The sequence below is a fragment of the Thalia democratica genome, chromosome 4, assembly GCF_965202585.1.
Source record: "Thalia democratica chromosome 4, ktThaDemo2.hap1.1, whole genome shotgun sequence".
NCBI classification, from domain to species: domain Eukaryota; kingdom Metazoa; phylum Chordata; class Thaliacea; order Salpida; family Salpidae; genus Thalia; species Thalia democratica.
In genome coordinates this window covers 39,259,997-39,276,114 of record NC_139168.1, presented here as the reverse complement: position 1 = coordinate 39,276,114, position 16,118 = coordinate 39,259,997, and the positions used below count along the sequence as shown (strand labels likewise).

Below are 16,118 nucleotides of genomic sequence, written 5' to 3'. Positions count from 1 at the left end.
AGTAAAACTTCACATACACAATATAATTATAACAAGTTTTGATGTATTTAAAAGTAGAAAACCAAACTTCAAAGAAAAAAAAAACGTTGAAAAACTACTTTTAAATGATTCTTTTTTTTGTAGTTTAAAAAATATATTTCAAAACTTTGTTTAAACAGTTTATGATTCTTTTTAACGACGTTGTTTCAGTTTATTTATTTCAGAAAAGTATTTTTTTCATTTTTTTTTATGTTTACATAGTAAACCTGCAAAGATAAAAGTACTTTGAGCACAGTTTAGAGCACGGTTTCCCAAAGTGGGCCAAGTGTTCCCTTAGGGAGTCATGACAGATACTCAGGGATCCATTAGCAGCAAAGCGGCCAAAAGGGGAGTCATGTGCAGCTAAGGAACCATAGGGGGGTCATGAGGTCATGATTTGAAACTTACACTAGATATTTTGGAGTCTTACATCTGGAGTTGTTGATAAAAAGCAAAAAAAAGTCTTAGGTGCTGTTAATGGTAGTTTTTTTGAATAATCTTGTTGAAAGGGGCCATAGCTTTTTTAATTTCTTTAAAGGGGACCATTTAAAAAAAGTTTAGGGACACTTGCATTTGTGTAATAATAAAGTCCCAACACTTAGCAGATTTTAAAAACGAAATTGCAATATTTTTATAATTAAGTTTTATTTTGATTTTTTTTAGCCAAAATATTCTTAGAGAAACATCCTATTGATCCTTTCATTAAACGTTTTAATTAGAATCTTTTTTTTATTGTTTAAACTTAATTTTAAATATACTAAACATTTGAAATTTAGTAACTTTAATAACAATACAAACTTGATTTTAACTTACTATATTTCAAAGTTTAAAACAAATCTACTTGTCAAAATAAGAATTCAGCATAAATCAAAACAATTTTTAAAGCTTCTACTTAAAGTCTGATAACTACTGTTCTGATAGATTTTTTTTAGATTATGAAGTTCAGTAGATATATTCTTAAGCAACATTTAAACCTTGTTTCTTAAAACATTTAAAGTATTGCTGTTCTACAAAACTTTATTCCTTATTTCTAGTTGAACGCAATTTAGGTTAAGTAAATAACAGCCCAAGATTATGTCAATTAAATTTTACAACCTAAAAAAATCCTATCCGAACGAAAATTAACAGACTACGGCTTTGAACGCTTAATTTAGTCTGTAATATTTTTCTAGCACTGTAAATCAAATATATTTTGCTAGTTTACTTAATTACCTGAAGACCTACGCCCTGCGATCCTGATCCGACTCGCGAAGCAGAATGCTTTGTACCGTGACTCGTATTTTCGTTTGAAAACAATTTTTGAAAACAGATAAACTTAAGATTTTTTCTAACAATCTTTTTTGATGTGCTCTTAACTTAATTTTTATAACACTTACAAGGTTTTCTAAACGTTTTTTGCACATTTTCTCCCAAGTTTTTAAAAGTACACATTTTTTGGTCTATTTTTAATTAAAAGTTAAGTTTAAGGTAAGAGACTGTGTTAAATAGTATAAAACCATTGAAAAAGCTACTTTAAATGTGTTTTTAAATAATTAAAAATTTTGATGACGACAAAAAAAATTATCTATAGGATAGACTTTTTGTTTCAAATCGAAATTTTACTACTTAAGATGTTAAAATTGTTAACAAAATTCCAGATTTTTTTCAAAATTTCTCAAATTCCAGGTTTTTCGGTTTTTTTAGCCTAAATTCAGGTTTCAGGTTTTTTGGCAACAATTTTTGTACTTAGAACAAATATTTCATTACAACTATGCTTTGTAGTTTAGGTAGTATTATTTTTCAAACTTTTACAGTCAACGAAGAATATTTTGAACAAGTTCGGTTTGTGAAATACTTCCGTTTGTACGAAGCCCCATCAGACAAAAAAGTTAATTGTCCTTCTATATAGTAATCAGCATTAAGCTTTTAAACTAGTGAATTATCTTACTTTATCTTCTATTTAATTAAATGTAAATTCTTTTCTACATTTTGCTGTTGGTTTTTAGACTTATTTTGATAACATTTTTCTTAAATAGTTACTAAATGCTACAGATAAGAAACAGTTTTAGATCTATTTATTTATTACTTTTAAGATACTTTTTGTTAGTTACCATAAAATTTAGTAATCATTCTTAGGGTTGCCAAAGGTTTTTGAGAAATTTCTTCCAGATGTTTTAACATGTAAGATTTTAAAGTACAAGTTTTTAGGTCTTTTTTTATATATCAAATTAAGTTTTAGGTAAATAACTGACTTAAATAGAATTGAAACATTTATAAGAAACTGTAAAACTATCTAAAATATGTTTTTTGTTTAAAAAATATTTGTGTCATATTGAGGTTTCATATCTTTAAATGTAAAATTTGTTCTAATTCTGGGTTTTTTAATAATTTTTGTTCAAAATTTACCAAATTTGAAATTTTCCAAAAACATTGTCATATGGCATTTCATATTACTTCAACGAAATGATTGATTTTATATTTTACAACAGAGACAAAACTTATAGCTTAGTTATTTAGGACTTTATAAAATAAGCAATTTCTTTTCTAAATGTTTTTATAAAAAATGTTACAAACTCAGATATATTAAGCTATTCAAAATATATTTCTAGCTATTGTTATTTATTTTTTAGCAAGCTGAAAAAACACTTGTTCTTTCGTTTAATTAAATACTTTTAAACTCTACGGATGCATTTGGAGACATCTTTTTCTACTAAAAACTAACAATTTAAAGTTATAATGATGATAGAAACGTCTAGAATATTACTGGAAGTTATCAAAATAAGAAACTAATATAAAATAAATTTCTTTAAAAACATTTACTTCAAAACATTGCACACCATAATTTTGGAAAAAATCTATTAAGATATTTTTTTATATTACTTAATCAATCTTTATATAATTTTCTCGTTCAAAAAATAAATCACTAAACTAGATGTATTTTACATTAATTAAATAAAAAAATAATACTTTTATTAGTGGGAAACAGTTCAATGTATTTTTCACATTTGATGTAGCACTAATATTCTACATATTTAGTAAATTATATGATAAAAATGATTGGTCTATTCTTGTTTAGGATCGTAATACATTATTTATAATGGATCGATTTAATATATTTGTTAAAGATAGTATTACATTATTTGAGTAGCTGTCTAAATTGCATGAGCTTACAAAATTGCACGAGATGATAAAATTGCACTAAGACACTTTTGCACGGTTTTTTTTTTTACTATCATTGTTACCCCTAACCCTCGGTCGGTAAGTTTTTTTCTTTTATTATCACGGTTACCTCTAACCCTTACCCTCGGTCAGTAGTTTTTTTTAATTTTTTTTTTTACTATCACTGTTACCCTTACCCCTCGGTCAGTAACTTTTTTTTAACTAAACTATTTTTGAGCTTTTTTTTCTCTACTTTTTTTACTCTCGTGCAAAATCGTTTTCGTGCCTTTGTCTTCGTGCAATTTAGACCCGTTCTCACATTATTAATTTATCATTTATAATAGATTGATTTAACATGTTCAACCTATGAGAAATTTACTGTTTAAGTACCTGAGAGTTTATTTTATAGCTTTTGGTGTTTATCTATGCTTAAATGTTTGTTATAAAGTTGCTCTTATCACATTGACAAACTTAAAATCAAAAATGGACTGAGAGACAGTAAATTATTCGGAGTTTAAAAATTAAGCTTAATATTAAAACTAGTATAATATCTACTTGAATAGTTGAAGCAAAAATCAGTAAATATATGAGCTAAAATGCAAAACTAAAATATACCCCGTTTAGTAATTGAGATAGATAGATCACAATTTAAGACACAATCATATTTGCCAGAAAATTCCTTGCAACTATACGCGAAATTTTATAGAATTAAAAAGAAAAAAACCTTCATTTTAATTATGTAGATTAGCCTTGGATTTTTAAAAAGCTCCAAAAAACCTTGCTTTAGTTACCTTCAAGTGAAAGTAAAAATACTGATGTATTTTACTTAAGCTCACTTTTATTTTTGTAAAAAACGAAGTAATTTATTCACCTTATAAACATTAAGTTTTTTTTGTTTAGTTGACTTAAAGTACTTTTATTAAAAGTTTTCAGACAAATTTATTGAAGAACAGTAATTTCAAAAAGTAATTGTATTATATTTATAGAAAATAACTACAAGTACTCAGTTTTAAAATACTTTGGAACGAATAAAGTATCTTAAATAGTTCATTAAAATTCTTTAAATTTTCGAACCGAAGTCCTTTTAATTTAAGTTTAAAAAGAGTTCATAAATCTTTATTATAAATACACTGAATACTGCAGATCTAAAAACGTTCTTTTCTAAAAGCATCAAATAGAGTTGTATAATAAAAAAGTATAAAAGTAAATTATCTAAGATGAAATAAAATCCAACTCGATTAAAATATTATGGTACGCGCATGCTTTTCTATCTTCATCAAGTTGCATCGATCTGAAACAATATATAATTTAAACAAAATTACTAGTTTTAAGATTATGAATTTACACATTAAAACTAAATTTATTAAACTTAACATATTTTAGCAAAATATTATTATAAATTAAACGTATTAACCACAAAATAATACACTAATAATAGTAATCCTACTTAATTAGTTGGAGCAACAGTGTTTCCAGTGCCCTCACCACCTTCAGCCTTCTTCGTACCAGACACAATATCGTCAATTCTCAGAAGCTGCATTGCGGTCTAATAATACAAAGGTGTTAGTAAAGTTTTTATAAATAATAAACAAATTTAGACTAATAAATTTGCTTATACTACTTAGTGATTTTATTAGCATAGCAGAGTTGTATATTTTTATTAGTATACTTATTAGCATTTGAAAATCTTAATTATATGTTTATATACAATAAAAATCCGATTTCTAGAATAAAAACTTCTATCTTTACTGAGAATAGAACTAACAATTTAGCTATTAATATTAATAATGTATCATATACTTCAAGCTAAACTTAGTTTTAAATTAAGTATTTTTTAAGTGTTAGTTTTAAACAATTGTCAAGTTAAGTTATTATATTTACTAAAAACTAAAGCTGCGTTGATGAAGTTTACAAACATACATACTTTTGTTCCATGAACAAGTTACTAATTAATAATTGAAACTGAAAAATAAGTAAAACCAGTATTGTTAAAATAAGTAGCATATTAGATCTATTTAAAAATTACAAATATAAGATAAAGTAAAACTGTTCCTAGTATTAAGACAACTAAACTTTTTAACTGACATAAAGGGTAAATGGAAATACAGTTTATGTAAAAACAAGAATTGAAAAAGCAAACCTCCATGGCGGTCTTATAAACTTGCAATTTGACACTCAAAGGTTCCCAAACATTGGTGATGTTCATATCAACGACATTGCCATTTGTTCCGTCAACACCGTAGTTTACACGCTGATCTTGTGTGTGTTCTGCCTGTTATTATTTGTATAAAGTAATAATAAAAAGTCATATACTAAATAAAGTTAATTATTTTTTGCAAAATCGTTTTTTAAAGATAGCTAACGATTTATTTTCACTTAATTAAAAACATTTATCAGCCAAGCATTAAAAAAGTCAAACTTTACGCCTAATGATTATAAAACTTACACGAAGTTTAGTGATGACACGGATAGTTTGAGCCCCGCAGTTTTGAAGCAAAGTTCTGGGAATAACTTCTAATGCTTGTGCCACAGCTCTGTACGGATGTTGTTCGACTCCCGTCATCTTCTTTGATCGGTCCTTCATTCTCTGTTATTTAACAAGAGGAAGTCGTTACTTTTATGCAATAAGGTTTTTATAATTAACTAAAATAAACTTACGCAAAGAAAAAGTTATAAAACAAGAATTTTATTAATATGAACATATACACTAGACTTTAAAATTAAAATATAAACTAATGTTTAATTAAGTTTTTTGTTTTTTAAATTTACACCACTCTTTTATCTAAAACTTTATGAGTTGCTTTTATGAAATAAATATGGATGTTAGGAAACTTTTGACTTAAAACAACTATGACAGTGGAATTAGAATAAGAATATTTTTTAAAGGTGCAAACTAATCTGTTAAACAATATAGACAGACACATAACGTATGATGTACAACTTTTTTTAAACTTTAAAAGGTAAAAAAATTATTAAGTAATCAATAAACCAACCCTAGCAACGGCCATTTCAACAGCGCCACCACCTGGTAGAAGTTTTGGGTTGACCATGACATTTCTCGCCACCTGCATAGCATCCTGGAGGTTTCTTTCAACTTCCATCAATATGTCCTTCGATGCTCCACGAAGAAGAATTGTGCACGCCTGGAAAAACATGGATGTATAAGTGAAAATCATCGAATGTTTAATTTTAATAAAAACTTGTTAAAAATTTAAACGTAAAAATACAAAGGAGTAAATATCAAACTAATCTGAACATATTTATTCCTTAAATCAAAAGCTTTCTTTAATAATTATCAAACTGTTTCAGTTTTATACAATCAATCAACATATAAAAACTGACCTTAGGATCTTTGCACTTGGTTATGAAAGTGAAGTACTCGTCACCGAACTTTTTAACTTCGAACAAACCGGCGTGTGTGCCCACATCGCTTTCTTTGACTTCCTCAGTTCTGCTGCAGACGGTGCCTCCGCAAGCTCTTGCAATTCTGTTGTTGTCAGACTTGCGCACTCTCCTGATGGCGGTGATACCGGCCTTCAATAGGAAGTGCTGGGCAAGATCTGAATATTTAAAATTAATATATTTTGAAAATTAAATTTTTCCAGGTAAGTAATATCATTAAAAATTATATTAAAGTTAAATGACTTTTCTATGTCATATTATGAAAATGGCTAGAGATTTAAAGAGATTATTAAGTTTTAAAATTCCGTGATATACTCTTGATAAATAAATGATTTAAAATAGCTAAAGTGACAAAATTTTGATTTAACTGAATTAGATTGAAAAAAACTAAATGTCAGTTAAATAAGTGAAGTTCTTGATATGCTTTTACTGGATAATCATAGCACTAGTATTTCTAATGCATAATTGTACGAGAATCTAATATATATTAAACATCATGTAATTTTTAAGCTCAGTAATTATTTTTGATCGAAGTTTTTGAGCCAACATAAAACAATAACGAGCACCACTATGTATGTAGTATATGATTGATTATTGAAAATGTGGTGAATGATGAAAGTTTTTTTTAAACAGGCATGCTATATCTTATTTTTGCAAAAAAAAATTCAATTGATAAGTTCCTAAAAAGTTTTACATGTAGAAATAACAAAAACAAATAAACACTAATAAAAAGTTTTGCTTTTATAAAATAAATCAGTTATTCAATACTTTATGTGCACTTTTTCATTGATAAAACAGTACACAACTTTTAAAAAATCGAAAATTTGATGTGTAATAATTTTTAAAACTGACCAGAAATTCCTTTTTCGGTAAATACAAGGTCTGGCTTCAGTGCAATAATTTCACTTGTGACTCTTTTGATGTGGTCCTCCTCCATTTGTAAAATTCTCTCGAAATCAGCTTCTTGAGTCAATTCCAAATCCGTCTGTAGACAAAGTTACTGTTGAGACATATTGAAAAATTTGCAACATTTTTAACTTTTTTATCAAATATTACTGGAATATCTAATTTACTCAAATTTATTGTAAAAACAAGTATTAACGAAAAAACGCCAGTTACAAAAAAAAATTTATTAATATAGAATAAATAAATAGCGTGGCATAAAAAACAGAGTTTATTGAACTTTGAAAAACTTTGAAATTTTATACTTTCAATCATAACTGTTTTTGTAAAATTAAATCTAACTGAAAGTAAATTAGTTAGCCAAAATTATAAAATAAAAAGGATAAAAGTTTAAGAGACAAACCTTACTTAAAGCAGCAATTTAATTTATTTGTGTGATGTTTAAACAAACTAACAAAATCAAAAAAACCTGTGATTCACCCTTTTGATACTCGAGTGAACAGTCAAGAAGCAAGATTCTTGGGTTTTCAATCCTTCTTCTCATATTAGCATGAGTAACATCCTTGTTCACCATAACACCATCGAGTACACAAGATTCCTCTATAGTGCCTCCGGGTACCTGATTTTTTTTAGGTTTGTTGTGATAATTTACCCAGCTTATCTTATTAAAATACTTTTTAAGAGCTAAAATTACCTTTTTCGCATATTTAAAGATTAAAAAATTCTCACTTATAGAATAGCTTTAACTTTGAATGTATCATCTAATATATTTTATAAAAATGTAATTTATTATGTTTTAATTCCCATATATTTGTAAGTAAACTTACATCTTTGTATCAAAATCTATATAGTAAAAAAAACAACATTATAAAAGGAAAAAATTTGTTCGCAGCTTGTTTTGATAACATTATTTTGAATAACTAGATTGAATAATGACTGCTAATACTTAAATATTCATTCTACTAATTAATCTAGTTCAGTGGTTCCCAACCTTTTTGATGCCCCGCACCCCTAAAGTCTCTTAATTTGATCTCGCACCCCTAACACTATATGCTATTATTACTTATTAATAATTTGATTATAAAATCATTGTTTTTATTAATTAATAATTTGTATTTTAATTTTTATGATAGTGTACTACAATAACAAAAACAAAATACTTGGAAATTTAGAAATATAATAAACTATATTCGAACAAGTTTTATCTATTTTTTAATTTATACAAAAACAATGATTTAGCCTAGTTTTTCATTTAGTTTTTTAAGACTTAAAAAGATATTAGAAGTGAGGAAAAAGCACTAGAAATTAATAAATATTAAGCTTAAAATTAAAAATAAACTTTTTATACATTTTGTTATGAATATGTGTACTTGAAAAATAAAAATCATCTGTTTTAAGTTAAGCTTATGTGATGTTTTATTTTCAAAACTATTAGCAGCTAGGAGGTTTCAAAATAATAAGGTTTGAGTTAAGATTTTTTAAAGTTAAAAGATTTAAAAGTCTTAAATTGAAAAATATATGTATAAAAGCAAATACAAAAAAATGTTTGTATGCTTACAACAGTGGCGTAGCATCGTATTTTGGTCAAAAAAATTCCCTAAATTAAAACTTTTGTAATTAGCTATAAAAAGATCTTTTTATAAGTAATATAATTGAAATTAATTCATTAAGTAAAATAAGTTCGAAGTAACTGTTTTAAAAAATACTTAGAATTATTAGAAGTTACTTAAATAGAAGATTACATTATAAATGTAATAGACTTAACAGAACCTGTTCTTAACAGCTAATAAAAAACCTGCTTAAGATACTAATTTTTATTTAAGTATTTCAATTAAAATAGATGCTAGCTCATAAACTGTTTTAACAACTAATGGCCAGTTGAGAAAATAAAATATTTAAAGAATAGATGATTAAAATTCACAGGTGAAAAACTCTAAGAAAGCTTTACTGAAATGTTAAATCTAAACTAACAGCTATTATATGAAATTAATAAAATGAATTTGCTTATAGAAAGCGCTCTTGCTCTATGATGTATAACTAAAATTAATTTATTCAGAAGTTTAGCGCCAACTTCTTTTTATAACAAAATGTACTTTTTAACTTTGTAAACTTTATTAGAGAGTGAAAATCTCCTTATTTATCATACAAAAATGAAAAGCCATCTCGCACCCCCTGGAATGCTGCCTCGCACCCCTGGTTGGGAACCCCTGATCTAGTTATACTATTACAATTACTGTACAAGACAATCAATTACTGTACGAACACTACCAATTAATTCGGTCACTGAATAATTATTCTTGATAGAACTTTTTTAATTAAAACCTTATTTTATAGAGTTAAAAAGAAGTTTTCAAGACTTTTTAAAACTATAATGTATATTTTTTGAGCAATAAAAATCCGATTAAAATTAAAAATTGAGCTTTTAATTTAAGTATTTAATTTTATATAAACACGAACTATGGTTTCAAATAATAAGTCAACAGTTATATAAAATATTATTACAACAAAGATTTTGAAAACAAACCAACTTTTTCAACTTTGGCGTATCTCTTGATATCTATTTCTCTTGCACCGGTCTGCTTATTTTCCAAGCACACAGTAGAAACAGCCTTAATGGCCATATCACAAGCTAGCTTGCTCCATTTATTAATAAACTTTGTGCCAATTGCAGAGCCAACTATCTTGCGCATCTCATCTTCATTGGACGTGTCTACTTCTACACTGTTAATTTTATTTAAACAACTCGTTAAAAATTAAATTAGATTTTTAAGTTTTGCAAAATATTTAAATTATATCATTAGAGAGCTAAAAATATATAAGTCAAATTTTGATATTAATTAAATTTTTAAGGTCTTAAACAAATTGTTTATACTAATTTTTACATGATGAAGAAAAACTTATTTTTTACAAAATTAAATCAAAAAAAATTTTTACACAGCTAACCTAAAAAATGTCTTATTTACAAAAACTGATAAAACTTATTTAATAAAAAAAACCTTATTTCATCAAGAATTTCTTGCATGTCATCTAATGCTTGTCTGTAAGCAGATATAATAAGAATTGGATGCATGTTTTGTTGTAAAAACTTTTGTGCTGCTGACATGAATTCTCCAGCTGTTAGTTAAAAAACGATATATTTTTATACAAGGTACAACACAATTTAGAAAAACAATAAAATAACTTTAATAACAAATTTAAATAAACAAACGATATATTTTATTGTAATCTATGTAATTATTGATTCATTTAATTTATTAATGAATAATATATTCTAATAAAATCTAAATTTTATAAAAAACGTGTAATAGCAACTTTGTATATCAATAGAACTATTTTTAAGACCACCTTATAATAATTTTCTAAAACATTTTATAATAGTTTTAAAACGTTTTAAAAGTATAAACTTTAAAGCAAGATTTCTCGAAGTGGGCGGTATCGCCCTTGGGGTGATTTTGGCTATCCTGAACAAAAACAAATGAGTAACTAAGTAGTAAAGGGTGATATATATAAAAGGAAGACAGTTATGAAAATGTTTATTTTAGTAACTTATTTTAGTTTATTTTGACTCTTTTAAACTTTTGATACTAGTTAGTTTATCATATCAGTGGTTGTTAGTCTTGATAACAATCACTTTTATTTGAACTCTTACGATGTTTTACTTGGTTTTTCTAAAACTTTTTAAGTATAAGTTATTTTACAAGATAATAAGTTTGATTGTAAGATAAAAAATATTTTTATGTCAGTCATTAGGACTTTCTAGGACTTTCAACAAAAATTTTTTTGAAACCCTTTAACTTAAGGTCACCCTACATTTACCAAAACTATTAAGATAAACAAACCAAGAATAATGACAGAAGTTGTGCCATCTCCTACTTCTTCATCTTGAGTTCTGCTGATTTCAATCATAGTTTTAGCAGCTGGATGTTCCACAACAATTTCTCTCAATATTGCGTTTCCGTCATTTGTCATCACAATACCACCCATTGGGTCCATCAGCATCTATATTGTTGATTAGCATTAATGCTTTCACTAAGTATTAATTGTATTGTAAAGAAAATATGTAGTTCAATAAACTTTAAATTAACTTACTAATTAAGATATAGCTTTTTTTTTCTAAATCAAGTTATGAAAATAAGTTAGCAGTATTTATTGGAACTGATTTGTATTGGAATGAAAGTTAGCTTAAAAGGATATGAGTTAAGTTAAGTCCATAAATACATCTGCAATCATTAATATTAGTTATGGATGATAATTTATAGAATTTCTAATTTTCAATTTGTTACAAAATGAATTCTCTTCAAGTTATTCTTTGATTTTATAAGAATACAATTGTTATTAATTAAACAAATATTAATTTGTTAAAAATGTGAAATGGTTAGTTTTGTTTAAAATATATGTAAAGTTTTTATTAGATAAATTATTTTACGAACAAAATAAAAATTGTTATTTTAAATACGAGACCAAAATCGATCATATAAAATACATTTTTAATAAAGCAAAAACATGAAAAAAATCAGGAATATTCAAATGGTGTTTACATAGAAATTTATTTTTTATTTATCACATTATATCTTATTAAAAACAAATGTTCCTGTATAAACTATGTTCTTCTTTAATAACACTAAGAATAAGCTCTTAATTTTTAAAAAATAAATGCTTGTTTAAGGTTCTAAACAAAATTATATTTCTTTAAAAAAATTGTAAATAAAAAAATTATAATCTTAAAATAAAATTGAGCTTAATACTAATATTTATCATAAAACAGGGGTCGACAGGCATTTGCAGGTTGCCACAGATCGAGCTGAAAAAAAATTCTTGACTTTTCTTTTTAACTTTTTCTAACTTTTTGATCAATTTTTTAATTAAAACCGATTCAAAAATACATAAACAAAGACTTGAAATTATGTAATACTTGAAATCTTAATTTTATACAGATTAAAACAAAGTTCTTTTGCTAGATTCAATCATCCGACCTCCATTGCACCATTTGAACTATCTGTGTATGATCAATGTATATGCAATAAACAGCTCTATAAGCAAAATACTTGTACCTCTACCACATAGTAAATACACAAGTTCATAAATTATTTTAATTTATTCCAAAATTCAATTAGACCATAAAAAGATGAGTTGCAAAATCAAAATTGTTTTGAAAATGACATTAGCAAAATGCAGTTTATTGTGATGACAAATTTTCTTATTTTGAACATGTTTATATCAATTTTCTCGACTTTCCTAATATTTTTACAAAAATAATATTTTTTCCTGACTTTGTGGCAACCGTGCATTTGGTAGTCGGAGGCCAAATTTCAAAAACAATTTTAAGGTATTAAATTAGTAAAGTTCAGACCACTGGCTATATTTTATTCTGCATAATCTTTTATGACCTAATTAACTAGACAATAATATTATATAAAAAAAGATTTAACAACGTTTTTATTTTCATGTTTAAACTACATATGTGGACTTTTTCTTTATTTCAGTTACAACACTGTCTCTACTTTTGACAAACTTCATATAAAAATACAAGTGGGTATTAAGCATAGTCAAACAAGCTTTTGTCTTATAATATAGTTGCCTAAATTTGTAGGTAAAGCTAAACATTGTGCATTAAGGGCATAATAGAGGTTTACATTGTTTTTTACAAGTTTGTTTTATTTCATAGACTTTTATCTTAGCTATCAAATATTTTTACCACTTAAAAAATTAAAAGTAACTTTTGAGATTAAGTATCGAATTTAGCAAGTTCAACAGGTTCCTAATGAAAGCAAAAAATACTATTCACTAAAAATATAGTTTCTTATTCATTTAAAACTAATTTTCTTCAAGTTTTTAAAGTCAGCCTATATTTTTTTTTTTGAAAATATACAATTTATATGAAAATCTAAAAAAAAAAACCTTTTTCTTTGATTTTTTTATTTTATAATTCAACTAAATTCTAATATGATATTCAATCTAAACTATTCAAGTAATGTTTCCTAAAAACTTCAAGTATAGCTTAAAAAATTAAAAAGTAGACAGACTTCAGTTTTTTCTTAACTTTCAAAAAAACAAAAATTGAGATCCATAAGTTTATATCAGAAACTTTTTACCAATAATATATATAAGATATCACTATGTCTCAAAAAATTAAATTATATTCAAATATTCTTTAAAAACTGGTTTATATGATGTTACTTGAAGCTTTTAAGTAGAGCCAAATCTTACCCCCCAGGCCATGCCCTTACTTTAGTACAAGACTAAATTGTGATTTTTTAATTTAACTAACTCTATTTTCCTGTTTAAAAAAAATATATTCATCTTAAAAAACTTTTTTAGCAACTACCCCACAAAAAACTTAATCAAAACTCTAAGCAATAATTAAGCTAAAATTTTCCTTGACTTTTTTTTAATATCATAAAGTAAGTTTTAAAATAAATCTATACTTCAGATTAAGTCATTATGTAAGTTCTATTAAGTTTAGAAAATGAATAAAACCAAACCTTCAACATTGCTCTTGGCCCAAGACAAGTTCTTATAACATCAGCAATGTTCTGTAGAAAAATAATAGAAACAATTACTTAAACTAAATAAATTTTGTTCTCTCTGTTTATAAATAAATATTTACTACTAATGGTCATTTTCCCAAGTAACTCAATAAAATATAAATTAATGATGTGAAATATAAAAATTAATATATGCCTAATACAGTACTTTTATAGTCAAATTTTGTTTGATTCATTATATAAAATGTTGTTCACTTCTATAAAACAAGTAAAAAAAACAATTTAAGTGAAATGTTTTCCATAAAAACACACAAGGTTCAAATTTTTAGATGAACCTTCTATTTATTTTTTAAACTATTACACTAATTAATTTATATATATAAACTAAAACTAAATGTACACTTATTACAGCTATGAATTATTCTTATAATAAAGATTAATACAATATTAATGCAGATATACACAAACCACAAATCATCTACAAAACTTAGAACTTTATGATTTATTTGTTTTGTTATATTTCATAACGCTATAAAGATTTCAAATGCTTATATACAATATATATAACATATTCTTTAAAAGTTTAAACTGATTCTCACAAAAAGAACATAACTCTCAAAATTTATTACAACTTATATACTAAAAAAAAGGTATCATGGTTTTTAAATTCTATAAAATATATTCATATACTTAAATAACTTGTAAAAAAGACTATAATGCGTTATAGTATCTACATCTAGTACTAACAAAAGTGATAAATTGAAATAAGAACAATTATGTATACTACTTTTGTAGGTTACTTAAGCTCTTTCCTAAGAAAAGTAACCAATCTATATTTATTAAAATATTAGTTCAAAGTAATTATTTTAAATCTTAGTATTGCTCTTTTTTTAACCAACAGAGACACTATGCTTAAAAATAGTTGAAATCAAAAAAATATATATTTCAAAATTAACATTTTTTAACATTCAACAAAACTATAAAAAGGTTAATGCATAAATGGAGCTGTGTTAAATGTTCAACTTAAAGAAATATGTGGAAGTTGATTAAAGCATGTAAAAATTGTTGTTATTATTGTATATTCCAACAAACTATTTGTTAGGATCTTTATAAGCAAACTATTAGCAAATCATTTTTGAACATTTATATTGTCTTGTAGGTTTTAATGAATGAAAATACAGTTTATTTTATTTTTTTTAATTAAATAATAGGTATCGTTGATTATGTTTGTTATATTCAATATAATAGCTACCATTTAATTTTTTATTTATAATATTTTACTAGCTTACTTTTGCAGCATTAACATTTCCTATTTGTACTTTTCTTCCACTTTCTCTCTTAGATTTCGGATCTTTAAATTTAATTTTTATAATTTTTATTGTTTAAAATTAATAAACTTATTTAAATATGTTGATGTTAGAAAACATGATGACATAGAGCAGTTTTTGAACTTCAATTAAAAATTGTTTATTTAAAGTAAAATTAAGAAATAATTTAAAAGAAGTGTTTGCTTTAAAAACTTTTCATCATCAACTTGTTGGTAGTTTTAAGATAACAAAAATTAAAACTTATAAGTTAAGACATAACCAGTTAGTATTTTTAATAACTTTTTATCTTTAGAGTCTTAATAATTGTTTCTTGAAATTTTTTGTGTGAATAATATCATTACTTATGAAGAAATAAAATTTTAATTATTTTTAGACAAAACTCCAAGTATAAAATATCTTAGTGAAAAATTCATTAAAAACAACAGTTAATTTACTAAAAAAAAATATTTTATTATTGTTAACAAAAACATTTTTCAGATTCTAGGTTAAGCTATTCAAATAATTAATAAATTTAAAACGTAAAAACTTTACATCAGAGAGAAATCATTTACATATGTCATAAAAATGTTAAAAGTAAACTCACTTAAAACAATCACTTGTCCAGACATGTTAATGTAATCAACTTATTTTATATTCTGTAATAATTATATAGTATTGAGTATTATTAAAAAAAGAACAACTGGTGAAAAAACTGCAATATATGTAAAACTTACTAGTTTTTATTAAAGTTTTTTATCTGTGTTGCCACAGGTTTTTGAGAAATTTTTCCAAGATTTTCTGCATTTTTGGTCTGTTTTAAGTTAAAAGTTACCTTTAAGGTAAAAAACTGTGTTAAGTAGAATAT

At 25.0% G+C, this 16,118-nt stretch overlaps 1 protein-coding gene across 1 annotated transcript; it reads right to left on the bottom strand.

Annotated features, from left to right (window-relative positions):
• Nucleotides 1-4,072: 4,072 nt before the first annotated feature.
• On the bottom strand, nucleotides 4,073-15,911 carry LOC145834747 (T-complex protein 1 subunit gamma-like). The gene is made up of 14 exons (XM_082942254.1): nucleotides 15,858-15,911; nucleotides 15,236-15,297; nucleotides 13,944-13,994; nucleotides 11,301-11,460; nucleotides 10,458-10,575; nucleotides 9,990-10,182; nucleotides 7,931-8,080; nucleotides 7,411-7,543; nucleotides 6,499-6,716; nucleotides 6,150-6,299; nucleotides 5,603-5,743; nucleotides 5,297-5,428; nucleotides 4,604-4,702; nucleotides 4,073-4,447 (listed from the first exon to the last, which is right to left on the bottom strand). Exons 1-13 carry the CDS (start codon nucleotides 15,880-15,882, stop codon nucleotides 4,604-4,606), a joined length of 1,632 nt encoding a protein of 543 aa, XP_082798380.1. The 5' UTR covers nucleotides 15,883-15,911; the 3' UTR covers nucleotides 4,073-4,447.
• Nucleotides 15,912-16,118: the final 207 nt, after the last annotated feature.